This window comes from Lacerta agilis, chromosome 17 (assembly GCF_009819535.1).
Source record: "Lacerta agilis isolate rLacAgi1 chromosome 17, rLacAgi1.pri, whole genome shotgun sequence".
NCBI lineage: Eukaryota > Metazoa > Chordata > Lepidosauria > Squamata > Lacertidae > Lacerta > Lacerta agilis.
This window is the reverse complement of record NC_046328.1, coordinates 16,948,860-16,965,765: the sequence shown is the minus strand read 5'-3', so window position 1 is coordinate 16,965,765 and position 16,906 is coordinate 16,948,860. Positions and strand designations below refer to the sequence as shown.

The following is a 16,906-nucleotide window of genomic DNA, read 5'->3' as shown; positions in this document are numbered from 1 at the left end:
TAGCATGCTTCATTCTGCTTCGTTTCACAACCTGTTCTTTGCTCTAGCCTCAGTAGAAGTTTGCATTGAATAATTCATTGAATATATATATATTCCGAGAGGCATCGGGTGGGGAACAGTGATAGAGCACAATTTGTCATCTCACTTCCCTTGTGAGGTTGCTGGGAAGAAGAGGAGAAATCATTCTGTTGTGCAGCCCAAAATAGCTGTAATTGGGATCACGGCTCCTCCGAAAGCATCATGTACCTCCCATGGCACCATGTTTTGAACTTGCGTTTTAATTTGTGCCGATGGATGCTTGTGTGTTTTTATGGGGCCAACACTGTCAAGGGGGCTGAGAGATTTAGTTCATGGATGGGGGAAGATGGGGCTTCCCTAAGGATGCACTGACACTTGCTCTGTGTGTGTGTGTGTGTGTGTGTGAGAGAGAGAGAGAGAGAGAGAGAGCACTCAAGCACCTCTTAGCCATACAGTTAGACTACTAAGTTCATTCTCAAAAGGACAGGGCCTGCGCTGCAGCTCTTTGAGGTCATTTGCAGCAAACAAGGGAGCAATAGAGGACTGGCAATAACACATATCGGCTAGATTGTCAGAGCCTCAGTATCTATGAGACGGAGATCATAACCATCAATAATGGGCTTTTATTGTTTCGTTTGCTAGATGTTGAATATCAGGGAAATTGCCCCCAAACGAAAAGAAAGAGAGACACAGTAGAGACCCATGGGGGCTGCAGATAGAAAATGCACATCCATCGAGACACCGTACAAGCCTCGTTTCATTTAATGTAAAACTAAACAAACAAACAAAAGATGGAGGCGATGCCTTCTCTGTGCATATGCTGGTGGCCACATGTTGGGAACGTGAGCTCAACTTGTGGTCAAGTCACCTGTGGATATGCACAGAAATCCCTTCACACAGGTAAGAAAGGAGTTTTCTCTGTGCATATCTCAGGGCCACAGGTTGAGCTGATGTTCCCTGTTGCGTTCACCTGCTTATATGCATAGAAATCTCCTTCACAGGTAAGAATGGTCTTACCTTCTGTGGAAAAGACCCCAGGGACAGCTAGGGAAGACTCCTGCCTGACGTCTCCTTGGGCACTGGGTATATGCCTTCTCCGCTAATAATTTGCCCATCCCAGACGTTTCAATGCTGCTTTCCTAACTACAGGAAGTCTTGTTTCTTGGGGGAGTGAAAGGCACATACTGCTGTTTTCCTGTTTGTTTGCATCAACGGATGTGGAATAACCTGGGATGGTCACTGTACATTGCTTGAGAATTGTAATGCTGTTTCTATTAAACTCTTGACAACCATGAATCTGCTCAATTTGCTGTGACCAGCCCAGTGAATTTTGCCAGCATGTTTTGCATCTGTTGGTGTTGTGGTATTCTTCCCCTTCTTCCCCCGCCCTTTTCCTTATTTAAAGCAGAGCTGTGTGGTGAAAAGAGTGTTGGACTTGCATTAGGGGGTTCTGGGTTCAAATCTCATTTTTCTTCTTAAAAAAAAACAAAAGTTGGCTTGTGATATGAAAGTCAACCTGTGTGTTTTTTTGTGTGTGGGGTTGCCTTGTTGTGGTTTGATGCCAGATCTCATGGAGAAGGCAGCAAGTCAGGTCAGGATTGCAGGACCAAGAACAGCGCCAGGTGAGAGCAGGCTAAGCCGTTTATAACCTCTGCCCCTTTGTGGCCGGCTTGAAGGATGAATCCTCTGTTGTTGTTTTGTTGTCCTCCTCCTCCTTCATTCCCTAGCCTCCTGCCTGCTACACTCCCTGTAACTGCTGGACCAGTGAGCTTCTGTGCAAGGCATTTTATTCCTGCGGGAACCTAATTATGGTGCCAGGCAGATAAAACGGAACAGCCTTGTGTACGGCAAACTGAGTTTCTTGAATGATGATTAATTTTCCTTCTCATATGCAAGAGCGGAAGGATTCTGTGTGTTCATGTCTCTCATTCCTCCAGTACCAACTCGTATGAAAAGGGAAAGTCTTGGTCCTTCTCTTTCATGGAGCTGTTTAGGGAAGTTTTTTTAATGTTTGATGTTTTTATTGTATTTTTAATATTCTGTTGGGAGCTGCCCAGAGTGGCTGGAAATTTTATTATTATAAATAATAATAATAATAATAATAATAATAATAATAAAATAATAATAATAATAATAATATAATTTCTGTGGGAAATCACAGGTGCTGCTCTTTCAACTGCCTGTCTCGCCAGAAAAAATATAAATGAGAAAATCACATGGCTTTTCCTAGGTCTGTGGCACCTTTGAGGATGGGGGGCATGAGAGTGGCCCCCTGCCCCATAGTGTTTCTGTTGGTGTACAGCTGTGCTCCTTTTTAATCCTACAAGCCATGAGCAAGTGACCAGATCTTAGGAATGTAGGTAGCTGCCTGATATTGAGTCAGACTGTTGGTCCATCTAGATCAGTATTGCCTACGCCAGGCATAGGCAAACTTGGGCCCTCCAGATGTTTTGGGACTACAATTCCCATCATCCCTGACCACTGGTCCTGTGATGGGAGTTGTAGTCCCAAAACATCTGGAGGACCGAGTTTGCCCTATGCCTGGTCTACACTGACTGGCAGCAGCTCTCCATGAGTTCAGACAGGGAGGCTTTCCCAGCCCCACCTGAGATGCTGGGGATTGAACCTGCGACCTTTTGCTTGCAAAGCCAATGCCCTACCGCTGAGCTACGAGTCCTTTCTTAAATGCCCACTGCTGAGATCTTGTATCGTGAGTCTTTGTATCGTGCTGCTTCCCTACCCAGATCTCTGCCATCGAGTGTGTCCGGCTGCTGCTTTCTGTCTCTGTCAATCTGCAGCTTCTTCTATTAATCCTGCAGCACAACATTAGTTTAGAGAAGGATTTATTGCTCTGTTGCTGCGAAGCATCTGCATGTGTTGAACGGTCCTCTCGCCGGTTGAGAATCCCAGAGTAGGAGTTCGTGCCTGGTCTGTTTCAGGAGGTTTCCTGGTCCTTTCCCCCTGCTTCCCACAAAGAGGAGTGGAACAGGTTTGGCAGCTATCCTGGGTTCTCACGTGCACCAGAACCCATGAACGGTTCGGTGCTTGGATTATTACCTTGTCCCCCTCAAGAGTGGTGGTCGTCACCTCGCCACCGCAAATAACCTGTGCTAAATCTGTGTAATTCGCAACAGGGGTAAGGCAAATATTATCCGTGTTCAGCTGCAAGTGGAAAATTTGTGCAGCAATACTTGTTGCTTCCTCTCCTGCGCTGTTATTTTCCCTTATCCCCCCCCCCCATAAAAAAATCATTTTGCAGCTGCAGACAATCTCAGCTTAATGCTGGTTGCAATCCCAGCAGTGCTGCTTGCCGCCTCCTATTTTATGCTGACCCTGTGGCTTGTATGAGCTCTGACCCCATTTGAATGTCCCTGTTTGTTTCCCCACAGAATTATCTGAGAAGAGTATTTTTTTTCTGCAATGCTAGGGTCTCCCAAGAATGCTTCCCACCAGGTTATCTGTTTCTAGAAGCCATCTCATATTTTCTGCATTTTGTTTCCTTCTGACCTTAGTATTTTTTCCAGCCCTATTCACCATCCCCCCCCCCCCCCAATACCTCTCTGTGCATGTGTAGCTTGTATATCCTCACGCTGCAACTTACGATAACACGTCATACATCTGATGAAGTGGGTGTCCACAAATGCTTATTGTGCCAGCCTTCCCAACCTGGTACCCTCTGGGTTGCTGTGAACTACAGTTCCTCTCATCTCATGTGGATGATGGAAGTTGTAGTCCAAAACCAGCTGTGCTGGCCAGGACTGATGGGAACTGTGGTCCAAAACCGATGTTGGGGAAGGCTGGCTTTTTATCCTTAATAAATTAGCTAGCCCTTTGAAGTTGGCACAAGGCTCTTTGTTATTCTGCAGCACCCCTCCGGAAAATTGTTCCGGTTACATACAGAACACCTAGAATTCTAGTCATAAAGTTGCCCGGGGGTCAGCGTTGGGCAGGCTTTGTGAATGAGTGCGGGAGGCAATATGGAAAGAGAACTTGCATCCATTGAACTATAACAATAGAGGGCACGTGTGCTTGTTCTCAAATTGCTTTGAGAGAAAAGAGAGTATTAGTTTATCTGCTAAAGAATGAATGACTTGTATCAGTGGCTGATGAGGGGTAGATTGTATGGCCTTGAAAAGGGAGCCATGTAGAGGCCCCATCTCTTCCGGCATCCTGTTCCCACAGCAGCCAATCAGATGCCTCCGAGAAGCCCACTAACAGGGCACATGCCCAACACCCCTCTTCAGCTGTTGTTCCCCAGTGACTAGCACCCAGAGGAGGCAGCAACTGATCCTGGAGGTAGCACGCAGCCAGCTTGACTGGTAGCCATTGATAGTCTATGAAAGGTGAGTCAGGAGTAGCCTTATCCGCTGTGAAAGGTGAGATTCAGTGTGGGGGTATTGGTTAGAGTGTCAGACTAGGACCTGAGTGACCAGGGTTCAAATCCCCACTTTGGCCATGAAGCCACTGGTGACCTTGCGCCAGGCACTGCCTCTCAGCCTAGCCTTCCTCGCAAGGTTGTCGTGGGGATTAAATGAGGATGGGGAGAACCTTGTAACCCACCTTGAGCACCTTGGAGGAAACGTGGATGTAAACACAAAATTCGAGGTGAGTTAGGAGTAGCCATTGATAGTCTTGTGGAAAATTGAGATGGGAGTGGAGTCTTTATCCTCCATTAAAGGTGAGGAGTTAGGGGTGGAAGGGGGAATTTGAGTCAGTGCACAGTGAAAGCCAAATCGGATCAAAGCCAAGCTTCAAAACAATATGCAAAACCAAAACACAGCTATATGTTGAAATTTGCACTTATCTGAATTTTGCAATGCATTCTCTAGTCTGTTTGTAAAAATGCATGCATCAAGGAAGAATGTGTATAAAAATTGAGGTGTCGGTCAAAATAACATACACAACACATTGCATTAGAGAAAATTGTTGCCAAAATGTGTACATTAGTAAAACTGCATGAAAAATGTATTCGGAGAAATTTGCACTAAAATGCTTCCAAGTTTTCATGAATGTTTTATTATCATCATCATCATCATCATCATCATCGCAAATTGCTATCATCATCATTGCAAATTGCCACAACATTTAGAGAACAGCATTTAAGATTGGGGAGAAAACACGAAACTCAAAGAACCGAACTGGATAGATATTTCCAATCCTAATTTAGGAGTGTCCACCTTCGCCAGAGGAGTGCTCATATACTTCAGCAGAAAGCATCTCTTTGCTGGATTGTACAGGGTAAGTCCTTTAAAAGAAGCCCCATGGATACAGAGTACACATGTTCTGCTGGGCCTCATTTAAAAGACTCACCCTGTAGTTGCTCTTTCTGTTAGAAGATGAGGTCAATAACCAGGGAATCAGTTAGCCCCCCCTCATCTTGCAAATGCCCCTCCCTTTTTCCCTCCAGGACTGTTGTTCTGATACAAAACATGCTACTGCAGTATCTGAATGCAATGAGACCATCTGGGATAGGGAGCTGGGTGGGAAGGAACTCTGGGACATTATACTCTGCTAAACTTTGCATATCAAATAAGACCCCCATGAGCATGAGCAGGCCTCTCCTGGTATGCTGAAACATACAGTCGTACCTTGGTTCTCGAACGCCTTGGTCATCGTACATTTTGGCTCTCAAATGCCACAAACCTGGAAGTGAGTGTTCCGGTTTGCAAACGTTGTTTGGAACCCGAACATCCGACGCAGCTTCCGTGCCTTCCAATTGAATGCAGGAAGTTTGTGCAGCCAATCGGAAGCTGCGCCTTGGTTTTCATATGTTTTCGGAAGTTGAGTGGACTTGCGGAACGGATTCCGTTCGAGAACCAAGGTACGACTGTACATCAAAAATGGGTTACTTCATGCAATGAAAGTTGGCTAGATTTTTTTTTTGTTTCAAGTCACTCCGAGTTGCTTTGGGCAAGATAAAATGACTAATAATCATAATCATAATCATAAATACCAGAAGGGCCCTGCCTGCCATAGTATTTTTAAAAGGGTGGGGAGCTGTGAGGCTGCAGGTGTAGTGAAAGTTTTTGTGTGCTAAATCTCTGCATCCAGTGGAGGCTGTCCCACCAGCCTCAGTCTGCCAGCTCCCACCTCCCTGTCTTTTTATGACCCCCCCTTTTGCAACTCAGCAGGGTGGTGGACAAAACTAGAGTTGGTTGGTTCCGTTGGTTGGTGTGTGTGTGTGTGTGTGTGTTTCAGGCCGCACAGCCAAAGGGGCTGTCTTCACACCGCAGGGGCCCTTGTGCTCTGCTGCTGTGTGAGATTTGCAAAGGCAAGCTGGCTGCTTTCGCCTGCCCTCCCCCCAAAACTGATCCATATTACGAAGTTGAAGACCAAATGTCAAAGGCGGTTAGTCTCAAAATGGTTGTGTGCTAGATGAAAAGTCTTGTTGAAGCAAGGCCAGCGACTCTCGGGCACTGTTCTACTGACATGGTTCCTTCTGCAAAGAGCTGGCGATTAATGCAAGAGTTGCCAACCCAGATCAGCTGAGCTGCCCTGCCTCATCCTGACAGCGGTCGGCTACCTGGAGAAATATGCAGGAGCTACCTGTGAGACAGATTAAACTTCTGCAGGGGGCTGTGTCCCGCCAGTCTTGCCTCTTGCTGCTGCTTAGGATTCCACCTCCTGGCTTAATGGTTCTTCTGCAGGCAAATGCGATTGTACAATTGCACCTGTCTGCTTTTGACTGCTCTGCACCCGTCAACTGTCTTCCTTTTCTCGCGCAATTTCGCCTCCCCGTTACTTGCTTTCAAAATGTTTATTCTCTAGCTCAGACTTGCCTTCCAGAAGATATTATGGACTGCATCTTTCACCAGCCCCAAGAACAGTGCTGTACTGGCAGGGGCTGCTGGGTATTGGGAGCTAGGGTGGTGTAGCAGTTAGGGTGTTGGACTAGGACCTGGGAGACCAGGGTTCAAAGCCCCACGCAAGTCACGAAGCTGACTGGGTGACTTTGGACTGATCACTCACTCTCAGCCTAATCTACCTCATGGGGTTGTTGTGAGTAAAATACACAGAGAGGGAGGGCTTCTTGGAGGAAAACGTTAGATATAAAAACAAATAAAATGTTTGTAGTCCAAAACATATGGCAAAGGCCACTGTAACTTCTGCTTATTCTCTTTATTTTCTGTTACATTTACATTACATTTTCCTTCCTAAGGAGCTCAAGGTGACACACACAGAGTTCTCCTTCCTGTATTTTATCCTCACTACATCCCTTTGAGGTAGGTTAGGCTGAGAAATAGTAACCAGCCAGAGGCCATCACCCAGGGAGCAACCATTCTTATCCTTTGTTTAGAGAAATGCCTTTAAGCAGTGGTGTACAGGGGTTGTCGGTGCCCAGGGCAGGGCGAATGTTGCTCCCCTGCTGGACTGGGGTGGAGGTGCAAGGAACCTATGAGACACATGGCTGCGGGTTCTGCTGCTGCTGGCAGTGACCGTGCAACTTCTCGGCTTGCTGGCTCTGCTGTCTCCTGGCTCAGCCAGCTCAGAGATGGGGCATGTGGGCATCCCTTTGCTGGCCATGAGGAGGAGGAGGAGGCACCCCCCCAGCCCCAAAGGCCTGCCTCCCCATGGCTCCAGAACGCGGCAGGAGCTCAGCCGCACAGCGCCCCTCTCAGAATTTTGCACCCAGTGCCACCACCCCTTTCCCCCTCATGCTGCACCAGTGCCTTTAAGACTCATTTATTTCAGCTAGCCTGTCTTGTTGTGTTGGGCCTTGTTTGGTTGGCCTTTGTTTACTTATTTTTATCCCCATAATCATATGACTATATTGCAGTTGCATACAAAGTGCCAAATTTAAAACCAGTGCAAAATATAGCAGACAAATTGATGCAGGAAACAGCAAAGTTTTGTCCTTTTTTTTTTTTTAGTTTAAATTACAGTGGTACCATTGGTTGTCGAATGGCTTGGTTCCCGAATAAATTGGCTCCTGAATGCCACAAACCTGGAAGTGAGTGTTCTGGTTTGTGAACGTTTTTTTTGGAAGCCAAACTTCCGATGCGGCTTATACAGCTTCCGACTGAGTGCAGGAAGCTCCTGCAGCCAATCAGAAGCCGCGCCTTGGTTTTTGAAAGGTTCCAGGAGTCGAACGGACTACCCGGAATGGTTTAAGTTTGACAACCAAAGTATCACTGTAGTGGCCCATCTAGTCCAGCATCCTGTTCTCACAGTGGCCAACTAGAAACCTTTCCATAGAAGCCTGGAAACAGGACCTGGGTGCAATAAGCACTCCTGTCCCCACTCAAGATGCCCAGCAAAAGTGGTATTCAGAAGGATTGCTGCCTCCAACAGGGAAGACAGAGCATATCCGTTGTGGCTAGCAGCTGTGGATAGCCTTCTCCCCCATGAATTTGCCAAATGCTCTTTTTAAAGCCATCTGCATTGGTGGGCATCCCCACACCCCGTGGGAGCAAATTCCACAGCTGAAGGAAAGTCATACAACTGCAGAGTTGAAAGGGGTCTCCAAGGGTCATCTAGTCCATCCCCCTCTGCAATGCAGGAATCTCAGATAAAAGCATCCAGGACAGGTGGCCATCCGACCTCTGCTTAAAAAACCTCCAAGCATTTGTCTTGCTGAGACAACAATGGTTTTAAGCTGGCATCTGTAAACAAAAATGCGAAGCTTTTATTTTAAGTTTAAATTGGATTGTGAATCCAATGGGCAAGGTTGCATTGGACAGTTTAGAGGCAATAATGCTTCTGAGTACCAGTTGCTGGAAACAGCAAGAGGGGAGGGCGCTGTTGTGCTTGGGTCCTGCACATCCCCAATAAATCACAAGACAGTAATCTTGTTAACAATAAATTGATGCTGTAAATAGGATTCACACACACACACACACACCCCTTGCAGAACCAGTCTGGCTGCCAAAAACCACTTGCCAGAGCCTTAATATGGAAATTGCCCGCTGTCCCTCAGTAGCGAGGAAAGGAATATTTTTCATGTAATGCGTTTTGAGAACATCACCTGTAATTACACAGCTCCCTTTTAAGAGCTTCAAAAGACTCTTGCAGTAAAATGGCCATTACAGTGCCATCAAGTGTTAAGAAAGCAAAGGAGACGATTGCAAACTGGCTTTAGAGATGCTTGCCACAATGCACACATTTTAAACCACGTTTGGAGGTTCAGGATGCAAGCGTAAGGAGCTGGTGTAAAGGAATATTGGCATTATTTATAACGGAGCTCAGGTGGTGTATATATGGTTACTAACACGTTGCTGTCCTTCCCGAAGACCCAGAGGGCTCTCTTGGAAGGATCCTGAATCTTTCCAGATATCAGGGTAGCGACAGTTGAGCAATATAGAAATGATACTCTGCGTGGTAGTTTGGCTTAAAGAGCTGTGTGTGTGTGTGGTTTTTTCCAGGCTGTTTGGGTCATGTTGCTGATCCAGAGAGGGGTGCTTGACAATAGGAAAGGCGTATATTTGACACTGTAGATTAAGGTTTAGGAACTGGCAGCCAGTGGGCCAAATCAGGTCCATGGAGTGATAGCTGTCATGAAATTCTATTCAATATTGATCCAGAGCAGAACTTCAGCATATAGTTAGCAGAGTAAAAACTTAAACACGTTGCAGGATTCCCCCAAAATAGACCAGAGGCAATTGTATTTCATCCAGCAGAGCTTTATTGCTACTGAAGGCAAATGAGCACAATGGTCACACACATCCAATACATTCAGGATTGGCACTGTCCGTAAGAAATCCAGTTGCAGCAGACTTAACTTAAACTTACAATAACTTATAATAAGTCTAAACCTTAACACTAAGCATACTATGTACAGAACACCACACCAGAAGGAAAGAGAGATAGAAAGTGAAACCCAGGGTCCTTCTGGCCTCTTATAATAGTCAGCATGACCTTGACAGAAGAGATAAGAGAACCAGTTTAAACCAGCTGCACTCATCTTCTCTGAAGGAATAACCCAAACATCATGAACCTTCTGCTTGCTTCTTTCACATAGAGAAGCTTCCAGGAGCTTCCGGAACCCTCTTGAATTAATTAGAATAGGAAAGATCTCTACACATCAGATCAATACTTTCTGCATGAAGAAATGCAAACTGGCAATAGCATCTATACCAGGGGTTGTTAACTTGCAGCCCATAGGCCATGTCCATCACCCAAAAAGGGTTTTTTTGTGAGCCTGGAAAAACTGCCATTAATTAGGGTTTTTGTTTTAATTCTTGATAGTTCCATGGATTCACACCCCTGTGATGCCAAAACTTTGTTTTCCATGACCTCCCAAGGACCCTCAAAAACTGCCAATTTCTTTAATTGATTGATTGATTGATTGATTGATTTTTGAATGTATTCTTTAAGTTTTATCTTTACTAACTGCTCCTTTAGCTTCCCCAGCGTTGTTTCAAAAGGGATTTTGTGCTCCCCAAGTCCCCACCTTTCAAAATCAGCCCTTATTTGTTCTGAATTTAACCATGAATCATTTTTTAAAAACCGATTTAAAGTAGTAGAAGACTCTATAAAGACTTGCTGAATAGGAGGCAAATACGAAATAGCCTGCCTTTATTCACCTTTTGGTGACACACATAAACTCTCTCAAGGGAGGAGACCTTGTTTAACAGACATGTCTTTCAAAAACATTACGGCCACATTGTTATCTGTGCTGCTTTTCAGATTAAATTTGAAACTGTGGGTTGCATTTTATGTTGTGTTTCTTTGCTTCTCTCTCTCTCTCTCTCTCTCTCTCTCTCTCTCTCTCTCTCTGTGTGTGTGTGTGTGTGTGTGTGTGTTAGAAATTTAGAAATAGGCTAACAGTTGTTAAGGAGTCCATCTTACAAAATTCAGCCCGGATTGTGAATTCCGACACTGAGCATTCGGAACTAGAAACGCTTGTTAGAGAGCTCTGCTTTGCACATCTGTGTTTCCCCAGGAGTGTGACCTGTCCTTGTTCCACCTGCAAAAAAAGCAGGGCTTTTAAGCTGTCAGGAGCATCTTGCCGTATTGTGCCTTTAATTGCTACACAGGGGATTGCCTGTCTTGTCTGGACTCCGCTTGACTAAGAATAAGGAAAGAGGACTAGCCATTCTGCCTGGCTTCGGAGGGGAGGGAGGATGGGGAGGAATTTGCAATGTGTGTGTCTGTCTGTGTGTGTAGCCGGAGCTTATGTCCAGGGAGGGGCTCAGTGCCGGATTTACGTATAAGCTAAGCAAGCTGTAGCTTAGGGCCGCACTCTCTTGGGGGCCCCCAAAAAAATTAAAGGGGGAAAAACCTGGGTGTACATTTCCAAAATATAAGATAAAAAACAAATAAAATAAAACCTACATACAGCAACAGTGTTTTGTGTTGTGTAGGCTCCTATGATGTAAGTAATGGGCCCTGCCTGCTAGCCTGGTTCCTAAAATATCACTGGTTTGCTCATTTCTATATATAGGGTGCCTGCATTCTGCATGTGCAAATGGCTTTAGATACCTATTGGGTCCTACCATATAGCATATATTCAATGCAAAAAACAGCGACAATTTGTTTTTGACAAAGGACAGCTGGACATATAAAGGGCCCCATTACCTTCAGTAGCTTAGGGCCTCATCAAACCTAAATCCGGCCCTGGAGGGGCTCACTCTCTGCCTCAAATACCCCCAGGCTGAACACACACACACACCAGTTGTGCAGCTGTATATATTGAATAAAGTATGTGAACTAAACAGGGATATGAGCTCAGTTTGCATGACTGTTTCCATTTAGGGGTTTGTGGCTGCAGATTTAGGATTGCGGGGCGGGGAGTCAGAGCACTAAATAGCATGTACTGTGATGGAATGAGAATATCAGAGATCTATTTTTTGCAACAACAGCCTTGGACACACACTCTGTGTGTGTGTGTGTGTGTGTGTGTGTGTGTGTGTGTGTGTACATATGCGTGTGTATGTCCCCATCTGGACTGGTCCTTTCATTTTCTCCTGGAGCATAATTCAACATGCTGTTCACCCACCCCAGATTTCTACATACTCTCTGCTAGAAACCTTGACAATTCTCTGTCCTGGCAATCCAAATCCTATGGCACCGCCACAACCTCTCCCCCCCCCCCGCCAAAAGAAAAAACCCTGACTTCTGCTACCTGTATAAATTATGAAAACAGAGCAAATGTGCATAGGTTGTTTTATTTTGCATGGTTTTTTTCAGTGCACAACTCTAGTTTTGCTAGAACCTTCACAACTCCTGAAAATCTTATTCATCCAATGTATCTCTGGCTTTGCAGGTTTCATTGGGTGTTGCCTGTATTCACAGATAAGACTTGGAAGATATATTCACAGCCTAAAGAGCTAGTAACCAGCTTTTAAAAGGAAAGGAAAGCAAGCAACCGGAGATCCTCTGGAAGTTGAATTTTAGACCCATTACTGTTTTCTGGGTTCTTGTGTAATCTGAATGTACTCATACCAATATAAAATGTCCCGTGGTTTAATGTCCCATTAAGTGGATTAATACCCCATTAGGATTCCCATTAGGGTCTTCTAACCTCATATGAGGGACCACTTAATTGTTCTAGCTGTGTGTTTCGGCTCCTGATGATGCCCAAACATTTTTAGTACCTGCCCGGCAGGTGTTACAGCCTCTTCCTCTTCAGACTTGCCAAAAGCAAGAGGTGCTTGGATCAACTCGGTATCTTTCTGTGTAGGTTCACTTTTGGGGAGCAGATTTTAAGTTTTTGGAGACGCTACCAACATGCGCTGGGGAATTTCCTGGGGGTCGCAGAGCTGCTGGCAGTGATTGGCTGAGCAGCCCCAGTGTCAGAGAGAGGTAGAGCATGCAGCAAAAGGATCTCTGGCTGCCATTGGCTGAACTGTTCAGGTCCTGGGGAAGAAGGAAAGACCGGGGGGAAGAAGCGCGGGGGGGGGGCTATTCCCAGGTCTGCACTCTATGGAGCAGTTGCAGCAACAGGGGGCCACTGCTCCTCTACCAGTTTATTGTAGCTACCCCCGACAGGCTGTGCGCACACAGCCGGAAACTACGCTTGCATGGAAACTGCCTATGCTCTTCCCTCTTCATTCCCCTCCTGGTTCTGGGAGATGGGTACAGGAGAGGGTTGGGAAGCATCCAGCCCTTCACTTGCCTGGCTTGCCTCTTCCTCCAGTGCTCCACCTTCCAGCTCTGAAGCTTTCCCTGCCTCTGTCTCTTGCCTCCTGGCTGGTACAGGTCCCAACAAATCACTGCCCCCCTCTCTCAAGTCAGGCTCCAGCTGCCCTCCAGCAACTATTAAAAGCCCTTTCCTTTTGGAAAAAACAGTCAATTCCCAAAGGCATTCTCGGAATAAAACAGCCTTCACTTTTCTCTGGGAGGCCAGCAAGGAGGGAGCCAGTCTCTGGCTTCTCTAGGAAAGGAGTTCCAAAGCCTGGGAGCTGCCACTGAGAAGGCCCTGTCCCACGTCCCCACCAACCGTGCCTGTGAGGGTGGCGGGAGCAAGAGAACGCCTTTCCCCAAAGATTTCAGAGTCTGGGCAGGTTCGTATGGGAGAATACAGTCCTCCAGATGGCCATAGAGTGCTGACCATCCTAGAATCATGGAGTTGGAAGAGACCATGAGGACCATCTAGTCCAACCCCCTGCAATGCAGGGATCTTTCACCCAATGTGGGGCTCAAACCCATAACCCTGAGATTAAGAGTCTCATGCTCTACCGACTTAGCTATCCCTGGGCTCCTGCAGCTCTCCCCTGCTGACCCCCTTGCCTTCTCTCTGCTTGCAGGCCTGCCGCGACTTCCTGGATTTAGCCGAGACCCACAGCCGCAAATGGCAGCGGGCGCTCCAGTATGAGCGGGAGCAGCGGACCCGCCTGGAGGAAACCATTGAGCAGCTAGCCAAGCAGCACAACAACTTGGAGAGAGCCTGCCGAGGGGCCCCCTCCCTCTCTACGAACACCAGCATCCGCGCATCCAAAGGTGAGGAGGCCCCCTGCCACTACTGCTTCCATATTTGACAAGCAGCTCTTGCCCTGCACCTTAGCTGGCTAGGGCTTTTCTCAGGGAAGGGCCGTAGCTCAGTGTTAGAGCACCTGTGTTGTATGCAGAAGGTCCCAGGTTTGATTCCCAGCAGCACCTCCAGGGAGGGCTGCGAGTCAATATAGGCAATAATGAGCTGTGTGGACCAATAGTCTGATGCGGCATAAAGCAGCCCTCCTATGTTCCTGCTTCATTTGGCTCTTTCCTTAGAACCGTGGGGACTAGGAACTTAACTCTTTTAAAGGGAAGGGCCAGAGGCAGAGCACCTGCTTTGCATGCAGAAGGTCCCAGATTCAATTCCCAGCAGCATCTCTAGGGGGAGACCCTGAAACCCCGGAGAGCTGCTGCCAATCAGTGCAGGCCGTAATGAGCTAGGCAGACCAATGCTGTGAATCAGTTCAGTGATTAACACCCAAAAGAACCAAAGTCACGAACAACGCTATACCAAACACACAAAGATCGTAACTGGCTGATAAAGTAATCTCAATTTCCCATCATTTTTACATATAAACAGATATAATATAGAACTCAAACATAATAATACATGGGTACAACTATTCAACTCCAAATATATGACATCAACATGTGTCAATATGTTTCACGAGATCCACATAATACAGATCAAGGTCCCAAGGCAGACAAAAATCAAGCATAGCTGTGATAATTATAGTCTTGCCAGTCTGCAACATGAAAGTTGCCACAGAGGGGTGTGATAGATATTGTGGAGCATAACGCAGGTTGTAGAGGCTGGCGATGGCACTGTAGTCTCGCCGCTCTAAAGGATACAGGTGAAGTTACCAAAAAGGAAACCGCAAACCAAAAAAGGACAAGGTTACCTGGATTACAGTCCTTGTTTTGCCAAAATTGGCTTCATCAGCAACAAGTATGCACTCGAAGTGAATGTGCAAACACAGATCAACAGGAGTATAGAGGGTAGAACATATTGACACATGTTGATGTCATATATTTGCAGTTGAATAGTTGTACCCATGTATTATTATGTTTGAGTTCTATATTATATCTGTTTATATGTAAAAATGATGGGAAATTGAGATTACTTTATCAGCCGGTTACAATCTTTGTGTGTTTGGTGAATCAGTTCAGAGCACCTTCCTGCGTTCCACTAACTTAGGGGCTCTTGCTTTCCCTGGCAAGGTGGCATGGCAGATGGGGGCTGGCAGCAGAGACTCAGCCGCGGCAAGTCTCTGGGGCCTGCATTGCAGGGGGTTGGACTAGATGATCCTCAGGGGGGCCCTTCCAACTCTACAATTCCATGATTCTAACTCCCATCAGCCCCAGCCAAGCCAGCGGATTTGCTCACCTGGGTATTATTGCCTCTCTGCCAGGAGGGAGCGTACAGAGCGTGAAAGCGGAAGCCAGTGATGAAGATGAGGAGACGGAGTACTTCGATGCCATGGAGGACGCACAAGCTTTCATCACAGTAGCTGCGGATCCATCGAAGCACCACCGGTAGGTATGGCACAAGCTCCCTGGGAGCCTCCAGACAGTCAGAAACCCTAGCGTAACAAAATCCACTTTAAAAAGAAGAAGAAAGAAACTGACCTTTTGCAGTTAGGGAAGTGACAGGGAAGTGCATTCAAAAGAGTTGGGATGGACACGCGATTAGCGGGAAGTTGCCTAAGCAGCCCCCAAGCAAATAAGAATGAAGGACTGTTGTTGTATAACCTCCCCACAAACAAATCAGAGTAAATGTTTGAGAGTAGATATAATCTACCAAGATGATCTGGAAACCAAGCCTGCTGAGGAATGGTTGAAGGAGCTGGGTATGTTTAGCCTGGAAAAGAGACCGAGAGGAGATATGATAGCCATCTTCAGATATCTTAAGGGCTGCCATGTGGAAGAGGGAGCGAGCTTGCAGAAGGTCCCAGCTCCTGCTCCGGAGGGTAGGACTCGAACCAGCCAACCAGTTAGAAGGAAGGAGATTCTGACTATACATCAGGAAGAACGTTCTAACAGTAAGAGTTGTTTGACAGTGGAACAGACTCCCTCAGGAGGTTGTGGACTATCCTTCCTTGGAGGTTTTTAAGCAGAGGTTGAATGGCCATCTGTCACGGGTGCCTTAGCTGAGATTCCTGCATTGCAGGGGGTTGGACTAGATGACTCTTGGGGTCCCTTCCACCTCTACAATTCTGTGATTCTAACCTCTGCGCAAGCTTTGTGCAGGCAGATCAGGATGTATGCAAAACAAATAGGTTGTGTGAAAGAGGTTGTTCCCTCTCTTCAGAGCACTTGGCAATGGATACCAGGCCTCTTTTAGATCTTGCCCATTTTCAACAGACAAGTTTAGCTTTTCATTAGATGCTTAGAGGGCCACCCCTAATGAGTGGGCCAGTTGCATTCAGCTTGAGGTGGGGGAAAGAAACCCCCTTTTCTTCAGTGCCTCCAGCCTGTTCTGTGAAAGAGCAGATAAAAGAAAGTCTAAACAAAAAACTGTGGAACTCACTGCCACATGAGGCAGTGAGGACCACCAACTTGAATGCTTTAAAAGAGGATTGGACAAATTAGTTGAGGAGAGGGATACCACAATGGCTATGCTCTGCCTCCACAATCAGAGAGGCAGCAATGATTCTGAATACCAGTTGCTGGGAACCTCGGGAGAGGTTTGTGTTCAAATCCAGCTTGTGGGTTTCCCATTGGGGCACCTGGTTGGCCACCACGAGAACAGGATGCTGGACTAGACGAACCAGTGGCCTGATCAAGCAGCCTTTTCTTCTGTTCCTGTGCCCAGTTCACTCTTCTCACCTGCCTGTCCAGAAAATCTTGCTTTGGACAAGATGGCAGCAAGCTGGCTTGGTAGGAATGTGAAGCCGTACATTTGCATATCAGAACCCCCCCATTTGTGACACTCTCTCTCAAGGGCATGTTCTGCAGCAGGGGCTTCCGTTGTGGATGGGTAACGCTCGCTCGCGGCTCCAGGTTTCTATGC

At 46.6% G+C, this 16,906-nt stretch overlaps 1 protein-coding gene and 1 long non-coding RNA gene across 7 annotated transcripts in view; one reads left to right on the top strand and one right to left on the bottom strand.

Moving 5' to 3' along the window:
• OSBP2 (oxysterol binding protein 2) overlaps window positions 1-16,906 on the top strand; it is a 132,099-nt gene that overhangs the window by 98,793 nt on the left and 16,400 nt on the right. For 4 of the 6 annotated variants that reach the window (XM_033136442.1, XM_033136444.1, XM_033136446.1 and 1 more), the window contains 2 exons: window positions 13,707-13,899; window positions 15,306-15,429. In XM_033136442.1, coding sequence (XP_032992333.1) covers window positions 13,707-13,899; window positions 15,306-15,429 — 317 coding nt within the window. The remainder of the gene's footprint in view (window positions 1-13,706; window positions 13,900-15,305; window positions 15,430-16,906) is intronic. The other 2 variants (XM_033136443.1, XM_033136447.1) reach the window with 1 other exon arrangement.
• On the bottom strand, window positions 12,266-16,749 carry LOC117039318. Its single transcript, XR_004425746.1, has 3 exons — window positions 16,723-16,749; window positions 15,281-15,476; window positions 12,266-12,279 (listed from the first exon to the last, which is right to left on the bottom strand). It is a non-coding gene; the product is annotated as an uncharacterized LOC117039318 (long non-coding RNA).